This window comes from Acartia tonsa, chromosome 5 (assembly GCF_053477335.1).
Source record: "Acartia tonsa isolate MP-2025a chromosome 5, ASM5347733v1, whole genome shotgun sequence".
In the NCBI taxonomy this organism is placed as follows: Eukaryota; Metazoa; Arthropoda; class Copepoda; order Calanoida; family Acartiidae; genus Acartia; species Acartia tonsa.
This window is the reverse complement of record NC_137264.1, coordinates 16,631,888-16,647,957: the sequence shown is the minus strand read 5'-3', so window position 1 is coordinate 16,647,957 and position 16,070 is coordinate 16,631,888. Positions and strand designations below refer to the sequence as shown.

Below are 16,070 nucleotides of genomic sequence, written 5' to 3'. Positions count from 1 at the left end.
AATCACCATGCAAAATTTGAAATCGATAGGACAATTCTAACATGTCTAAATTAACGAAAAAAGCTATCCGTTACGGACGTACGGACGAACCGACCCTAATTATAGAAAAGCTTCGCTTTTAAAAACTTTTAATCTACAGAATGAAAACAAAACTTATCCATTTGGCTTGTGCTCTAATTCATCTAAATTGTCTTGTCCCTTAAGATCCCTGATTTTTATAATCATTAATCAGAAAATCAGGGTTGACGTAGGTTACAGATTTTTTAATTATTTCTTAATCAAATTTTTTAATTCTAATCACAGACATTTAATCAACTTTAAGACTTTAAAATCTTCTTAGCGTTTTAATGTTTCTATTCATGTTTACAGAAAATCATAATTATTTTTTTTTTCGAATAGGATTTCTTCCTTTTTCATTAAGATTATAAAAACAAGGATGGCGACATCCATGAAAGCGAGGCTCGACAAATTAGATATAATTACAAATAAAATTTAAAACTTATAAATTAAAAATTGTTTGTACTACTTTATAATAAGACAAGACATTTTTTATTATTACCCAAACGATGTAATTGTAATTAAAATTTATTAAATAGAATTATAATTCATATCGCCATACAACAGAGTGCATATACTTAAAACAACATGCTCAATTGTCCCAGGAATACTTGTCCAAATTATAAATTATTCATATGAATAATTTTGTGAAAAAAATTATATTGAAACATGTAAAGACGTATATTACGAACGTAAATCTTTTCTTTTGTTACATCCTCAAAACATATATCTACCATATTATGCTATTGTAACAACATAAAACCATACTTTAAACATTTATAATTACTGTACTCTACTATACTGTAGTTTTGTGGAAAATCTATGCTAGTTTTTGTAACAATCTATGTCCCCCCCCCCCTCTCTTATATACACTGTGCAGAGTGTCTACCTCAACACCAACCTTTACCACTCCTACACACACAGGGCAGGGGTGCCCCTCAACACAATCACCGTTTGGAAGAAGTAGCAGTTCTTTGCGAGCTCCGGTGCTAGCACATCCAATTATATTTTCAATAGTTTTTTTCAAATAAATTTGCATCCACGGTCCTCGAAAGAGGGCTTTGGGAATAAATACAGCTCACAAAAAAAATATAAATAAATGAATTTTCTTTTAAGTAGCATTTGATGTTTTCATATCTATTATTTCTGACACCCAGAGGGTTGGCTCTGTCGTAAAAAATAAAGTCCAAATAGTAGTATGAAATTATGTTAATGTGTTGTTTAAAAGTTTAATAAAAGTTTACCCTTTCACGTAACATATTCTTAAATTTTAAGAGATTAAAGATGAATTATACATTTTTGGGTACATTCTGGATTCTACCATTATTCTATCATTCCCCTCTTTAATTCTCTTAAGATAACAAATTTTTTATTAATACTGCATATACTTGTGGTGCCCAAAGACGGGTTATCTGTAAAGGTATTAAAATGGTATGCCACAAAGATTATGTAAATTTTATTTTTAATCTGTTATCTTAACACTTTATCAAATATAACAAAATTAATTGTAACTTTTACATGAAATCTCTTTGATTGTCATAGAAAGATTTAGTGACTGTTTTGTGGAGGCAAAACATTTTTAATGGGTGTGCTTCTCCCAAAATAGCCTTTTGATTATTAAATATCAAAGGCAAAATTTCTCAAAAACTTTATTTTGCTCATAATCTTTTTTCCGTTTATTTTCTCAAAATAGTTTTTTTTAGGTTGATTATTTATTGGGTTTTTGAAGTTTAATGCATACAAAATATAATTCTAATAATATATCCAAGAATGACGTTTTAACAAGAGAATAACAATGGTATAATTGGTATAACTTCTCAAAATATATCCTTATCTCAATACTTTTTTTAACCCTTAAAAACTAAAATAACGAAAATACTTGTTTCTATTTTTTTTCTATTTCTTAAATCTTATATGTATAATTGTATATACACTACAAGTATGACAACATCCATAAAAGCGAAGCACTGAAACGGAAGGACAAACGGACATTAACACTTGTATAGTGTTAGAACTTAATTATCATAATATAAATTTATAAGAGTCAAAGCAAAATTGTAAGTAAATTTGTTGAAAAACTGCTTGATACAGGATAATTTTTATGGACATACTTACATTTTTAGGACTTCATTATAGAGTTGCTTCGCTTATTACATTATACTTTGTTGTCCCAGGAATCAATATACCAAAAATCAGATCAATCCGATGATTAGATCACATAAAAATTTGTTGTTAAAAAAGTAAAAAAAATTAACATGTTTAAAATGGACGTACGGACATTTTGGTAATGATTATAGAGTTGCTACGCTTTCTAAATCGTACCTAACTACTAAAGGAATCACCATGCAAAATTTGAAATCGATAGGACAATTCTAACATGCCTAAATTAACGTAAAAAGCTATCCGTTACGGACGTACCCTAATTATAGAAAAGCTTCGCTTTTAAAAATACATTTAAGTAGCGCAGTAATATATAAAAGCGAAGCACTTAAACAGTAGGACAAACGGACATTAACACTTATAGTGTCAGAACTGAATAATCATAATATAAATGTATAAGAGTCAAAGCAAAATTGTAAGTAGAATGTGTTGAAAAACTGCTTAATTCAGGATAATGTTTATGGACATACTTACATTTCTAGGACTTGATTATAGAGTTGCTTCGCTTATTACATTATACTTTGTTGTCCCAGGAATCAATATACCAAAAATCAGATCAATCGGATGATTAGATCACATAAAAATTTGTTGTTAAAAAAGTAAAAAAATCAACATGTTTAAAATGGACGTACGGACATTTTGGTGATGATTATAGAGTTGCTACGCTTTCTAAATCGTACCTAACTATTAAAGGAATCACCATGCAAAATTTGAAATCGATAGGACAATTCTAACATGCCTAAATTAACGAAAAAAGCTATCCGTTACGGACGTACGGACGGACGTACGGACGGACGGACGGACCGACCCTAATTATAGAAAAGCTTCGCTTTTAATAAAGAAATAAGTAAGACTTCTAAAAATATTATCACTTAATGTTTTTATAAAAAATGACATTGTCTTTTTAAATATTACAAAATCTTTTATCTTGAATGTAAAGTAGAACGTTGTTTGTCTGTCTGAAGCTCTTTAACCGCTGAACCATTTGAGCTCTGATTTTCAGGGAATATATTCACTAGTTTCACTATGGTTTCTTTTTAACCTAAAGATCGTTACGAATAAAGTATCTCTGCACTTTTTACATATTTTTAAATTTTTGGTATTTTTACTTCATTTAATGTATTAATTAAATGTATAAGTAGGAAAGATAATTTTTTTAATAAAACTACCTCCATCAAATACCAAGTACCCTTAAGCTATAGCAGACAAAAATGAACTTAGTTAAACTTTGTTTTGTTAAAGCTGTCAGAAGCTTTTTGATTATTGTTAGTTTTATTCGATTGATACTTCTATTCTTTTATTTTAAAGATTTAATTATCCTTTTTGTAGGTGTGAATATGGACCCGAATATAACAGGACAGACGTGTGGGTGTCAGAGAAATCTGTCGAGTACTGGATTGAGGGAACACTTATGGTAAGTATGATGGAATTGTTCTATTGTCTTGGAGATATTTATTTAGTTTCTTTTCAAAAGCATAAATCAGATTTTATAAAATTTTCTAAGCACTTTTTTTCATCGATGTCGAACATAGCATTTTATTGCGCTGTCATTATCAACAAAAGAGTGTAGTTATCATGACATCATAATAAAGTCATAGTTATTATTGTCATTAATTACTCAGAGATCCCTTTTGCAGATTAAAATTATAGGTTGAAAATTTTAAGCTTTACTAGTTTTGAATTCAAAAGTTTTAAGCAAACGAATAAGATATCATGGTTAAAAACTTTGAATACCAGTTTAATTTACAGTCCAATGTCCCCCCTCTCACTAGTATTGACTATTTTTATTTCGTAAATTTATAATAAGTCATCCAACTGGCCAATGATGTATAGTATAGGTTAGGTTCGCTAATAAATTTATATTGACAGTTTTAAATTTATATTAAAAGTTATGTATTAAAGTTTAATTAAATAGAATATTATTTATTTAAATAAAATACATCAAAAATAATTTTATTTATATCTATTAATAATATTATTCTAAATATTCCAACGTCTATTTTTTGCAAAAAAAAAATTAAATTAAATATTAACGGAAAATAAATTTTTTTCAGTTGCAATAATTCAGTCATGCGTGGTGATTTATTGACTATACCTGAAAAAAAACAACATCTAACAAAACTATTTGAAAGCATAAATTTTCTTTGCATGTTATTGTTCTTTTTGTCATTCATGTTAACTTCTCATTGTTGCGTTATCTATGAAATTACTTGTCCTTCTTTTTATAACAGCTATGTTTTTTTGCAAAAAAAAAGATTTTTTTGTATCTTGTGTACTTTACAAGAGAGATAAAGATATTGTTAGAAAACAATTATTTTCAAAATATTTTTGCAATTAGCAAAAAATACTGGATCCACCAATAGATAAGAAAGGCCGTGATAATGTAGAACTTTAATTTTTATACACAAAATTACCCTTTTTTGTAGATTAAAATTAGTGGTTCAAACGTTTAGAAACTCAACTATATGAACCAACCAATCAAAATTAATAAAAGTCAACAATGTTGGCAAGCCAACGAATAAGAAACGTTTTAATGAGACTTTTGGGACTTGTGTAATAAACAGCCCAATGTCCCCCCCCCCCCCCCTGACTTGCTATGCTCAGCAGCCAAAAGAGATTGGGTGTTTTGATTTGTACAGTATTCATATGTAATCCTGTATAAAAATATTTATTAAAAACTAAACTAGCAGGGGAGCAATAAATTCATACTAAACAGTGCATCAATAAAAAAGCAAAATAATACAATAAAAAAAAGATTTACTTAATCTTTCAAAATATAAAAAAGAAGTTTTTTTAATAGAAATTCATGTTTAATTTATACATACAGTTATTGGTTTACAGGACAATTTGTCTTAAGGTTATTTTTTAGTTAAAAAGTTAATAGATAAGAAAATTTGCGTGTATTCTTTGTGCATACTGAATGTAATTCGAGGTGAGACGTATCGAAATAGCATAGTTATAGAATAGCTATGCAATAAATAATTTATATGTCTATTTATTTAGTACATAATTTTATGGGAATTTAGAAAAGTTTTATTAATTTTATCCAACTAATTTATGAGTTGGTTTTGATTACAGAATAAGAAATAATTTGATAAAAATTGGTATAATTCACAGTACAGATAACTTTTTAAACAACAAGGACAATAATATTAACAAGTAGCGCAGTATCTTAACACAATATTAAGTATCAATACAATTAAAATTTAATGATAAGAACAATAAAAATTACTTTCTTTAAGGGAAACAGGGAAAGAATACATCTAAAATACTTTAAGTACAAACAGACAGACGAACATACCCTAACCATTAAGTTGCTGCAATTATTAAAAATTGCAGAAATACAATCAATGTCTATTGAAAGTACATTAAATGAAATTACCCTTTTCAAAACTTAGACAAAAGATAAATAGGTTATTTTCATAACAAAATTTGATATTTTTTTCTTCTTAAAGTTAACCAATTATGAAAATAGCTGTTAAAACAAAATATAATATTTATTTACTAAAAGATTCAGAATACTTATTTTTTTTTATTTTAGATAATAGTTGGAAGTATTGGTCTAATTGGAAATACCCTCTCAATTCTCACTCTACTCCTTACAAGAGACAAACTTAGTAATGTTTTTCACAGGTAGGTGCTGATACCAGGAACGTACAAAAAAAATTGAATTTGGGGGTGCCGTAAGACGTCATTGGGTTATAGTGTAGCTATTAAAAAAATTTACTTACCACTTAATAGAACTACTTATTAATATTTTTCTATATTTTTGAACACTATCTTTCAGTACTACATATCTTCAATCTACTTAATACTAATTCATTTAATACTTATATTTGCGGGAACTTTTGTTTAATGAAATCTTCCAATTTATAACATTTACAAGACAGCCTGCTTTATTGCATCAAGATCAATGACAGATCTATATAGGAAATAAATGTCTATATATGAGCTCAAGTTTTTTAAAGAATTAATGTTTAAAACTCATAGTGCTCCAATAATCCGTAATAAACTCTCATTGACCAGAACGATAAGACCTATTATTTTACTGTATGAAAAATAAATTCATTTTTTGATTTCATGTTGCTATTTGAATTATATTCAAAAATTAAATTTCTACCCATAAAATAGAAAATTTAAATTTATAATATATTAAATAAAAGAAAACTTAGTTTTAAAATAATTTGATACTAGCGATACATGCGTAATGTGTTCAGATATTAAACTAAATCTAACAGTTAACTAAACATTTTAACCCTTTCAGGACAATAATTTAAAATAAAAAAATATTAAGATCCTAAAAAAATTAAGAAAGAAATCGTCAGGGAGAAGATAATGGAAGAATATGGTTAATAGTCAAAATTTAGACAACCAAAAGAAAGTAAATAAAACATTGAATAAACCTAGCCAATAGCGAGATAATTATATCGAGCCCAACTCTAGTCAATTTATATTAATCTATCATTATATTGATTTATATTTTTATTTAGATTGTTACTAACACTAGCATGCGTGGATCTTGTCCAAATCTTTCTTGTGGTTATGGACTACAGTCTTATCAGACGTAAGTTTTCTTTCTTTTTTAATAAAATTTTTTGTAATGCCTTTTAAAAAACACCTTGGTCTCAACCCTCATCCCCCCCCCCCCCAAATGAAAAGCTTGGACGTTAATCTTATAAAATACCTTTTTTTATTTGCACATTAGTTTATTAATACTTTTGGGACTTGTCAGTTAGACAAATAATATCATGGTGTACTATCATTTCAACATAAATACCAGTTTATCAGTTTATCATAATCAGAATCAAATTGATAGTTTAATTAAAATGTTTTATCATATCTCAAAATAAAATAGAAAAAATAGTTGAAGTTATTGAAATGTTTTTTCTTTCACTCATGACAATTTAAAAATTTTGTGGTAATAAAATTTTTTCATTCTTTTAAAATCGGTTACCTTGTATTTTTAAACTTTTCCACGTATTTTCTTTCAACTTAATATTTTAACATAGGTCATGGTTTAAAAAATACATAGGTATATTTTCTAATAATCCTCAGTTTTTGTTATCAAATTGAAGAAATAAAAATATTTTAAACATAAGGAGCTTAGAAATAAAAATCTAGTAAACTTTTTGCTAAATAAAAATTAGTATGCGACAGAAAAGTAAATTTTCAAGAACTATTAAGATATACCTATGAATTATTTTGATATAATTTTTGGTCGTTAATGTAAATAAATCACTGAGGAATGAAAATGTCCAATTAGCTAAAATTTAAACATCTCTGTATTGTCGTTCTAGTAATTATATTTTTCGATGTTTTATTTATTAGTTTTCTTGATTTTTTTCTTTAATTTACCTTAAATAATTAATATCCAAAGTTTAGTCTAAATATCATGGATGAATAACCTATTACTTAACATTTGAACAATTTTTATATTCTTACGATATTTAATGTCAGCTGTGTACAACTACCTAGTGCTGTAGTTCATCTGTCTATCTATTTGTCTATGTATCTATTTAGAGTACGGCTGGCCCATGACCCATACATCAGCTGTGTACAACTACCTGGTGCCCTACTTCTTCTGTCTATCTATCTATGTATGTATCTATTTAGAGCACGACTGTCCCATGACCCATACATTAGCTGTGTACAACTACCTGGTGCCCTACTGCATCTGTCTATCTATCTATGTATGTATCTATTTAGAGTACGGCTTGCCCTTGACCCCTACATCAGCTGTGTACAACTACCTGGTGCCCTACTTCATCTGTCTATCTATCTATGTATGTATCTATTTAGAGCACGGCTGGCCCATGACCCCTACATCAGCTGTGTACAACTACCTGGTGACCTACTGCATCTGTCTATCTATCTATGTATGTATCTATTTAGAGCACGGCTGGCCCATGACCCCTACATCAGCTGTGTACAACTACCTGGTGCCCTACTTCATCTTCCCTGTGTGCAACATCATGCTCAGCCTATCAAACTATCTCACTGTTGGCATGGCATTTGAGAGGTAATACAATTTACAACATAAGAAACAGAGAATTTAAAAATATGGACAAAGTTTTTGAATAAAAACTATTATTTAAACTCTTCGCACGAAAAGAAGTGGAAAGACCCTACCGGTATAATGTATCTACAGGGTGGGGCACATAAATCCGGACTTTTTAAAATTTTTAAACAAATGAACATAAATTCGTAAATTTTAAAGATTTTATTGAATTTTAAAAACTGGGAGGCAGAATAGGTATATGACTATTAGATTATTAAAAAAAATGGCCGCCAGCCTCATTCACCGCCTCTACCCGCCTCCTCAACCGCCAGCATGCCCAGGTCAAAATGTACCTTTCTAAGCTGTCGAAGTTCTCCTTGAAAGTGGCTATGAGGGAGGTCTTTGTGATATGGGCACGTCTATTGGTGCATGCTTCAAAGTAGCACCAGGCCCAAAAGTCCATTGAATTAAGATCAGGCTGCTGTGAGGCCACATTTTCTTAGGATCATGAGTAACCGCAGGATCCAAATTAACCCAACTTTCAAGCTACTCTTAGACACGGAGGCTCTTATTTGGACCACAGTTGAGCTAGAACGACGTTCTTTACCTTTTTGGAAATGGCATGACAATTCAGATACGGGTGTCAACGCTATCTATAGTTTAAATTGAGTTTTGAGGTTCCATATGGGTCGCTGAAATCGAGAACCGAGAAATTTTCACAATTTTTCACGATTTTTTGACGTTTTTGACATCTCAAAATGTGCCACGTTTCACTTTGCTGGAGTACTACGGCCAAGCAATTTCAGATAAAGAGCTCTAGTCTTTTCTAGTGTATTACTTATGTATCTAAGAGTATCTCCAGCAAGTTTTATAACCGTACCTCACCTACAGATGGGCTGAGGTCAGATTAAGTGGGACCTAGTCGAGAATCAAGATTAAACCAGCGCGCGCATTTCGAATCTGCCTTGTTGAACATATTCGCGGCCTGCTCGGAGTATATGTCCCCAATCGTCCAAATATTTTTTTGTGCTAAAAGGTCATTACCTAAGCTTTTTATAGTGGGGTTAAACGTCCTGATTGGTCAAGTAGTTTTGACGCTATGGCCGTTTAAAATAAGTCCGGATTTATGTGCCCCACCCTGTATAATACAAAGTAGAATGGTGTCTGTCCGTCTGTCTCTCCGTTCGTCCCTTAAGATCTCGGTAACCGCTGAACTGATTGGATTATACTCTTTAGGGAATATACCTACTGGTCCTGCGGTGGTTTTAGGCTATTTTCTTGGGGATTGGGACACCCCCAACCCCCCAAAAAATAAAAAAATAACCCCCCCCCAATTTTTTTTAGTTACGTAGGTACCTTTTTCCCCCATTTTTTTTGTTTATGGGGTAGTTAGTTCACATAAAACTATTGGCGGCAGCACCAGTAGTACTTAGTTTATTTTCTTTTTAATTACCTCTTGAGACAAAGCCCCTAGAGGCGAGGGGCGAAGCCGCTAGTATATTATAAAAGTAAGGATAGTTATAAAGAGATGTAATCCTTTTTCTTTTTTTGAGAAATTATGCTTTTCGTAGCCGGAAAAAAAATATTAGAGTTAATAAGTAGTTAGTCTAGCTATACTTTAAGTTAATTCCTTTTATCTCAATACCCCTTTTTAGAGCATGTAAAATAGAATAGTACATTCTATTATATATTTTTCACATATTTAAATATATTTTGTATTTAGGTACCTCGCTGTTTGTCATCCATTCTATTACAGACAAGCTACAGCGGATCATTGTTTAAGAGCAAGGTAATCTATCTGTCTGTCCATCTGTCTATCTAAATATCTATACATTGAACAATATATTTATCTATTTATATATTATTTTATTATCTTTTAGTCTATTTATCTGTCTATCTAACTTCTAAAAAATCTATATATCTGCTATCTATTCATCAATCTATCTAATTGTTTACCTGTGGATCTTTCTATTTATTCATTTATCATTGTAATAGTGCAAGTAAATATAATATACTTTACTAGCCAGAGCCTTAGAGTGCACTTTTTAAATTTAATCAGCCTAAGGCAGACATAGGATTTATATATACTTAAAAATCTATCAATCAAAGTCTGTTATATTGATACACATGCTAGAAAAAAAAATTGTCTATGAACATACATATATGTTTTCTAAAATGAAATAGCAGCTGCTAATTAGGTATAAACAACCAAAGACAAAATTAGATTTTTTAAATTAAAGCTGCATCTTTTAGTCTAAATACTTAATTTATTCACTTTTATATACTAGAGCCTAATATTGTAACATTTCTGTTAGCATGCGAGGAAGATAAATTAAACACGTAAATGGCTTTCCAATCCATGAGTTTTTAGGATAAAGATTAAGTGTGAATACATTACAGACATTTTAAATACTGATGGTTAATATCAAAGCTACTTCATACATTTGTCTAATACTTTACTTTCCTTTTTTATAGAAATATGGATATAATTGTCTTTTTCTTTGTTGTATTTTTTCTGCTTTTCAGGACACTATATAGAAAAAAGATATACAGCAGACACTGATATATTAAAGTCTATGTTCCATAAATACAGGGTGTACTATAAAATTCCGTGCAACGCTTTAAAAAATTATGTAATTATTTGATAAATAAAAGAATATGTTCTGTAAAAAGTAACTTTTTTGGTTAATGATTACTTTACAAAGTGTCTCAGAAATGAGTATGTGACGTCATAAAAATTAGAGAGATGAAGGGAGAAGTGGTAAAGAAACCCCCTAAAAAAGAGATGAACAATCCTTAGAATAAGGAGGAATAGAAGTGAAAACCATAAAAGTTTCTGGGAAATTAGAAGGAATCTTTGCCATGCGCAGTAAAGACAATAATGCTAAAGTACACATCACAATGACTAGATGGACAAAATTTGAAAAATTTAATTTGTATCAAAATCTAAAATATACTGTTAAACTTTTTTTTGATCTTCATGATTTAACATTATGTATTGTAGTGTAACACACTTGACTTTAGAACAATTTATAATAAAACTGTGTAATCAGAAGGTAGTTATTTACCCTTAAATATAAGTATCTGGTTGAGACTTACTTCTATGATACAAACCTCTTATTGAAGCGAACACAGCATAAGCTGCTTGGTCGATTTAGACAAAGATGAAAAGTCCCTTAACATATGTTGTTTTAATTTTAATAAGTACGATTGACCACATTTGTAATTTTCAAGGATCAGTTAAATGGGTATTGCCCCTTCCTCCCCCCTCCCCCCCCTCCACAATTAAGGTAATGTATGGATGTAGTTGCTATCATGTATAAATCAGCTGTTTAAAAACATACATAAGAGCGCAACCTAGTTTTATAATGTAAATACCGAGACCAATATTTTTTGTAAATTTTCTTACATAATAAAATTTTTTAAGGCTTAAAATGCACATCAAATTCATTTTTATTCCATTGTGAATAGGGAAGAGAATGCTGGAAGCTTGGCTACAAGGCTTTTAGTAAATTATTGCAAAATGACTTTATTTTGAATATTTTTTCTGAATAGTTACTGAAATCATGTTATTTACTAACAGCCTTATAGCCGTTTTGGTCTTTCAAATGTTCCAATTTTACTTCAGGCTAGCCAGGCAGAATCTTCTATCTGGATTCTATTCTATACTTTATCTTCTTTGGAACAATCCCTCATTTTTATAACTTCACATGGATGATTTTTGTGACACTTTGTTAAGTTACCACCCTGTATCTACATTCTACATATAATATGATTAATATTAGAAAATAAGAAAAATGTGATATGGAATAGGAAATTATCAATACACCCTGTATCTACATATAATGTAAATAATATTAGAAAATAAGAAAAATGTGATATGGAATAGGAAATTATCAATACACCCTGTATCTACATATAATATAAATAATATTAGAAAATAAGAAAAATATGATATTGAATAGGAAATTATTAATACACCCTGTATCTACATATAATGTAAATAATATTAGAAAATAAGAAAAATATGATATTGAATAGGAAATTATCAATACACCCTGTATCTACATATAATGTAAATAATATTAGAAAATAAGAAAAATGTGATATGGAATAGGAAATTACCTGCCTACTTTGTTATAAACATGTTAAAGATATTGAGACATTTATTCTGAAAAATCATATTCAAGAGCATAAGAATTATATTTAATAGGATAGCTAAAAAGCAACTGAAATCTTTAAAATACACTGCTTTTTTACATCAAAAAAATAGGCTAAAAGAAGGGTTTTGTCAGATTAAAACTGAGCTGGATCTTTAAATCGTTTTAAGGGTGCGCTGAATCGGGGCGATTCAGAGTTGAACTGGAGGTGTGCTGATGGTGCGCCACAGCCACTGCTGTAAAACATGGATCTTTAAAAGGTTTTCGGCGCGGTGATGCTAGATCGCTGGCGACACTCAATAAAATATTTGTACAAGCCGGGACAACTTTATTACTTAAGCCGGGTCAATACGGTATTTTATATAAAACAATATATAATCTATTTTAAAAATAACTATAAATTGTTTTCACGATAGTTTTGCAATAAAATATTAAACAATTTTTTTTTTTAATTTTTTTATTAAATACAATTCACCCCGGTTTGGCCCGGCAATGGTACTCGATGAGTACCATTGCCGCGCCAGTACCGCGCAACTGGGCGCGCTGATTCGCCCATGCCATTTCAATTTAAAAATCAATATCTAATAATCCAGTGGTGCGCTGAACTGGATCGCCCCGATTCAGCCCACCTCTAAACGATTTAAAGATCCAGCTCTGGCCTCGGACTAATTGAAAGTAATAATAAATTTTCTCGTATTCATTCGAATCCGGTGGATAGGAACCGGTTCTCATCCATACGAAAAAACTATGTCTAGCATCGTATTATATCCAGCTTTCTACGAATATAAAAATGTACAATCATAAGATTAAAACCATTTTTTTTAGCCCGTGCCTACGGCACCTAGGGGCTAAAAAACTGGTTTTAATCTTATAATTGTACATTCTATATCCGCGGAAAGCCGTTTATAATACGATGCGAGAAATCACTATTGCAGTGCATTTTGAGTACTCGTGCTTTGAGGATGAATATGGCCAGCGTAAGGGTAGGAAAGCAAGTTCTGATATCTGATACATAATTTTCTATGCAATAGAACGTGATCATTAAATGATTGCTTACTTCACTAAAGTTGAATTAAATCCCTGTACAATTACATGCAGGTACACTAATACATCAATAATATCTACCGAATTAAATACCAATTGGTTGTTAAATTTTATTAAACTTTTCTAGAACTCTGATGTACGTGATACCAGCGGTTATACTAAGCCTTGGAATAAATATACCAAGATTTCTAGAACTAGAAGTTTATATACAGGTAAGCATTAGTTTGAAGCTTAGCTCCTCAATATAGCTTTTGGTCGTACGTCCCTTCTATAGCTTGGTTTACTATATTATTTCAGTACTTGAAGTTTATATAGAAATCAACATTATATAGACATATAACATGACTATAATATACTTGTCATTCGCCCGTCAACATAGCCCGATTACTGATTTACCACATTACAGTTTATGATTTGGTTTAAAAAGGTACAGGAGCGCAGCAACTCTTTAAACTCTCGTATGCACGTATGAATACTAAATTATTTTAATATACTAACATAAAAGTAAATTCTATTAATATATCCGGAATTATTATTTTTAACTTCTGAGTAAAACAGATAAAGAAACCTAGAATTATTTTTAATTAAAAGGAATTATGAATTTCATTTAATAATAAATAAGATTTAAAAGTGCCTAGCAACTTTTTTTTATTAGAAAATTATAAACGAAAAACATCTATGATTTATAATCTATACAGATTGATAATTTTAAATTTTCATTAATTTTATTAACAAATTTTATTCATTTCTTTTTAAATCTAGAAGGGGATGTGGGGTGTTTACACATCTCTTTAAAAAAGGAGGGGGGTCTAAAATTGGCGTTGCTACAAAAGACCTACTCTACAAAAGACCTACTCGTCGGTTCTACAAAAGACCAACGCCTACAAAAGACCTACTCTACAAAAGACCAACGCCTACAAAAGACCTACTCTACAAAAAAAATCGTAATGCTAGAAGGTCATGGCCGCAGAGCTCGGCCCCCTGGCCTGCCTAGCCGCGGGCGCTCGGCCCCCTTGCCTTTAACCTAACCTAACCTAACCTAACTTATATGTAATAATGTATGAATGTTTATCGTACATTAACGTAATTATATTTTAGAATTTCGTTGATTTACAAAAAGTGGTTGGTAGATTTTTTTCAAATTTTAATATTTTTTTTTACAATATTTGGGTAAGGTTTGGTTAGGTTATAGGCAAGGGGGCCGAGCGCCCGCGGCTAGGCAGGCCAGGGGGCCGAGCGCTGCGGCCATGTATTGATTATGTATTACTTTATTAATAAATTTGATGTTTATATAACAATATATATTCGTAGGTCTTTTGTAGAGTAGGTCTTATGTAGGGGTAGGTCTTTTGTAGAGTAGACCTTTTGTAGGGGTAGGTCTTTTGTAGAGTAGGTCTTTTGTAGCAACGCCCTAAAATTTGCATCATATTGGCATTTTTTTTCTTGGGAGGGAAGGGGCGTCCCCCTCACCTTCCAAAGCAATAAAATTCTACCTTTATTGGAAAATAAGGGGTGATGGTTAATTCCTTTATAGTGGTGATTTCCCTTTGGAGGTTTGTGGAACTCCCCCCCCCCCCCCACCCTGGACAAAAGAGAAGCTTAACTTTATATGAAAATCTATTTGGTTAAGTGATTAGTTTTATTTTGGTACAGATAGACATATAGGCAAAACATCCTGTTACTTTTATACAAGAATTATATTATTTTGTAGGAGCAGCCACACGAGCTTGGAGATATCATGGAGACCAAAATAATTCACAGCTACACGGCAACAGAACTCAGAATGAATCCTTTATATATCAGGTAACTAGCAGATATGACACCTAGAGGCCTCTAGGGGCACTTAAGTTGGGAAGAAGTCAACACACCCACCAACTTTCAATTTTAGTTTTAAAGGAAAAGTAAAAATAATGGAGAGGTGAGTGAATTTTTCTTGGGGCGATTTCTCCTATGTAGGACCAATGAGAAGCTACATTATAAAGAGGAACCATATAGGATTAGCGGTTAGCAAGAAACTTCGGTACACAAAGACAGACAGACACAGATCCTGTTAATTTTATAAGAGGATTATAGATCATCTTCTCTTTAATTATCTTGAAATGGGTTGTTTTTTGATTTGTTTAATTTATTTTATTTCGGTGAAATATATTTTCATATTAAACTTAAATCAAACGTCACGATAAAGTCAAGAATACATCAATAAAGCATTAATACATTATTTTTCAACTCGGCTTCACACCGATTTGTTTTCGCTGGACAGAAACCGGTCCTGATCCGCCTTGAAAACTCATCTATCCATGTATAAGATAATATAAACACACACACACTCAGTTACTTTAGTATGAAACAAGGAAGACAACATTCATAAGTAACAAAGCACAAAAAATCGACAAACGGACTAGGTGAGTTATAGAACAGATGCTCAGTCATCAAGAAAGAAAAATTATATGTGATTATTTACAAGTAAAAATAACGAAACCTTACCAAAAATAAATATATTCGTCTTTCGTATCCTGAAAGACAGACTGACGGAAAAGAAAATTTTTAACTAGATTCTCTTTAGACGAACTGACGGACGGACAGAAAATGTAAATTAAGAGTAGCATCGCCAATATTTTTCACGTTTTTTTTTCACATAATCATTAAAGAAA

The 16,070-nt window shown here is 30.7% G+C and overlaps 1 protein-coding gene across 1 annotated transcript in view; it reads left to right on the top strand.

The window, feature by feature from the left end:
* The window catches only part of LOC145320265 (FMRFamide receptor-like), a 37,842-nt gene that overhangs the window by 1,757 nt on the left and 20,015 nt on the right, over positions 1-16,070 (top strand). Inside the window, exons 2-8 of the mRNA XM_080162693.1 lie at positions 3,547-3,631; positions 5,759-5,850; positions 6,708-6,781; positions 8,110-8,236; positions 9,939-10,004; positions 13,547-13,631; positions 15,131-15,222. Coding sequence (XP_080018819.1) covers positions 3,547-3,631; positions 5,759-5,850; positions 6,708-6,781; positions 8,110-8,236; positions 9,939-10,004; positions 13,547-13,631; positions 15,131-15,222 — 621 coding nt within the window. The remainder of the gene's footprint in view (positions 1-3,546; positions 3,632-5,758; positions 5,851-6,707; positions 6,782-8,109; positions 8,237-9,938; positions 10,005-13,546; positions 13,632-15,130; positions 15,223-16,070) is intronic.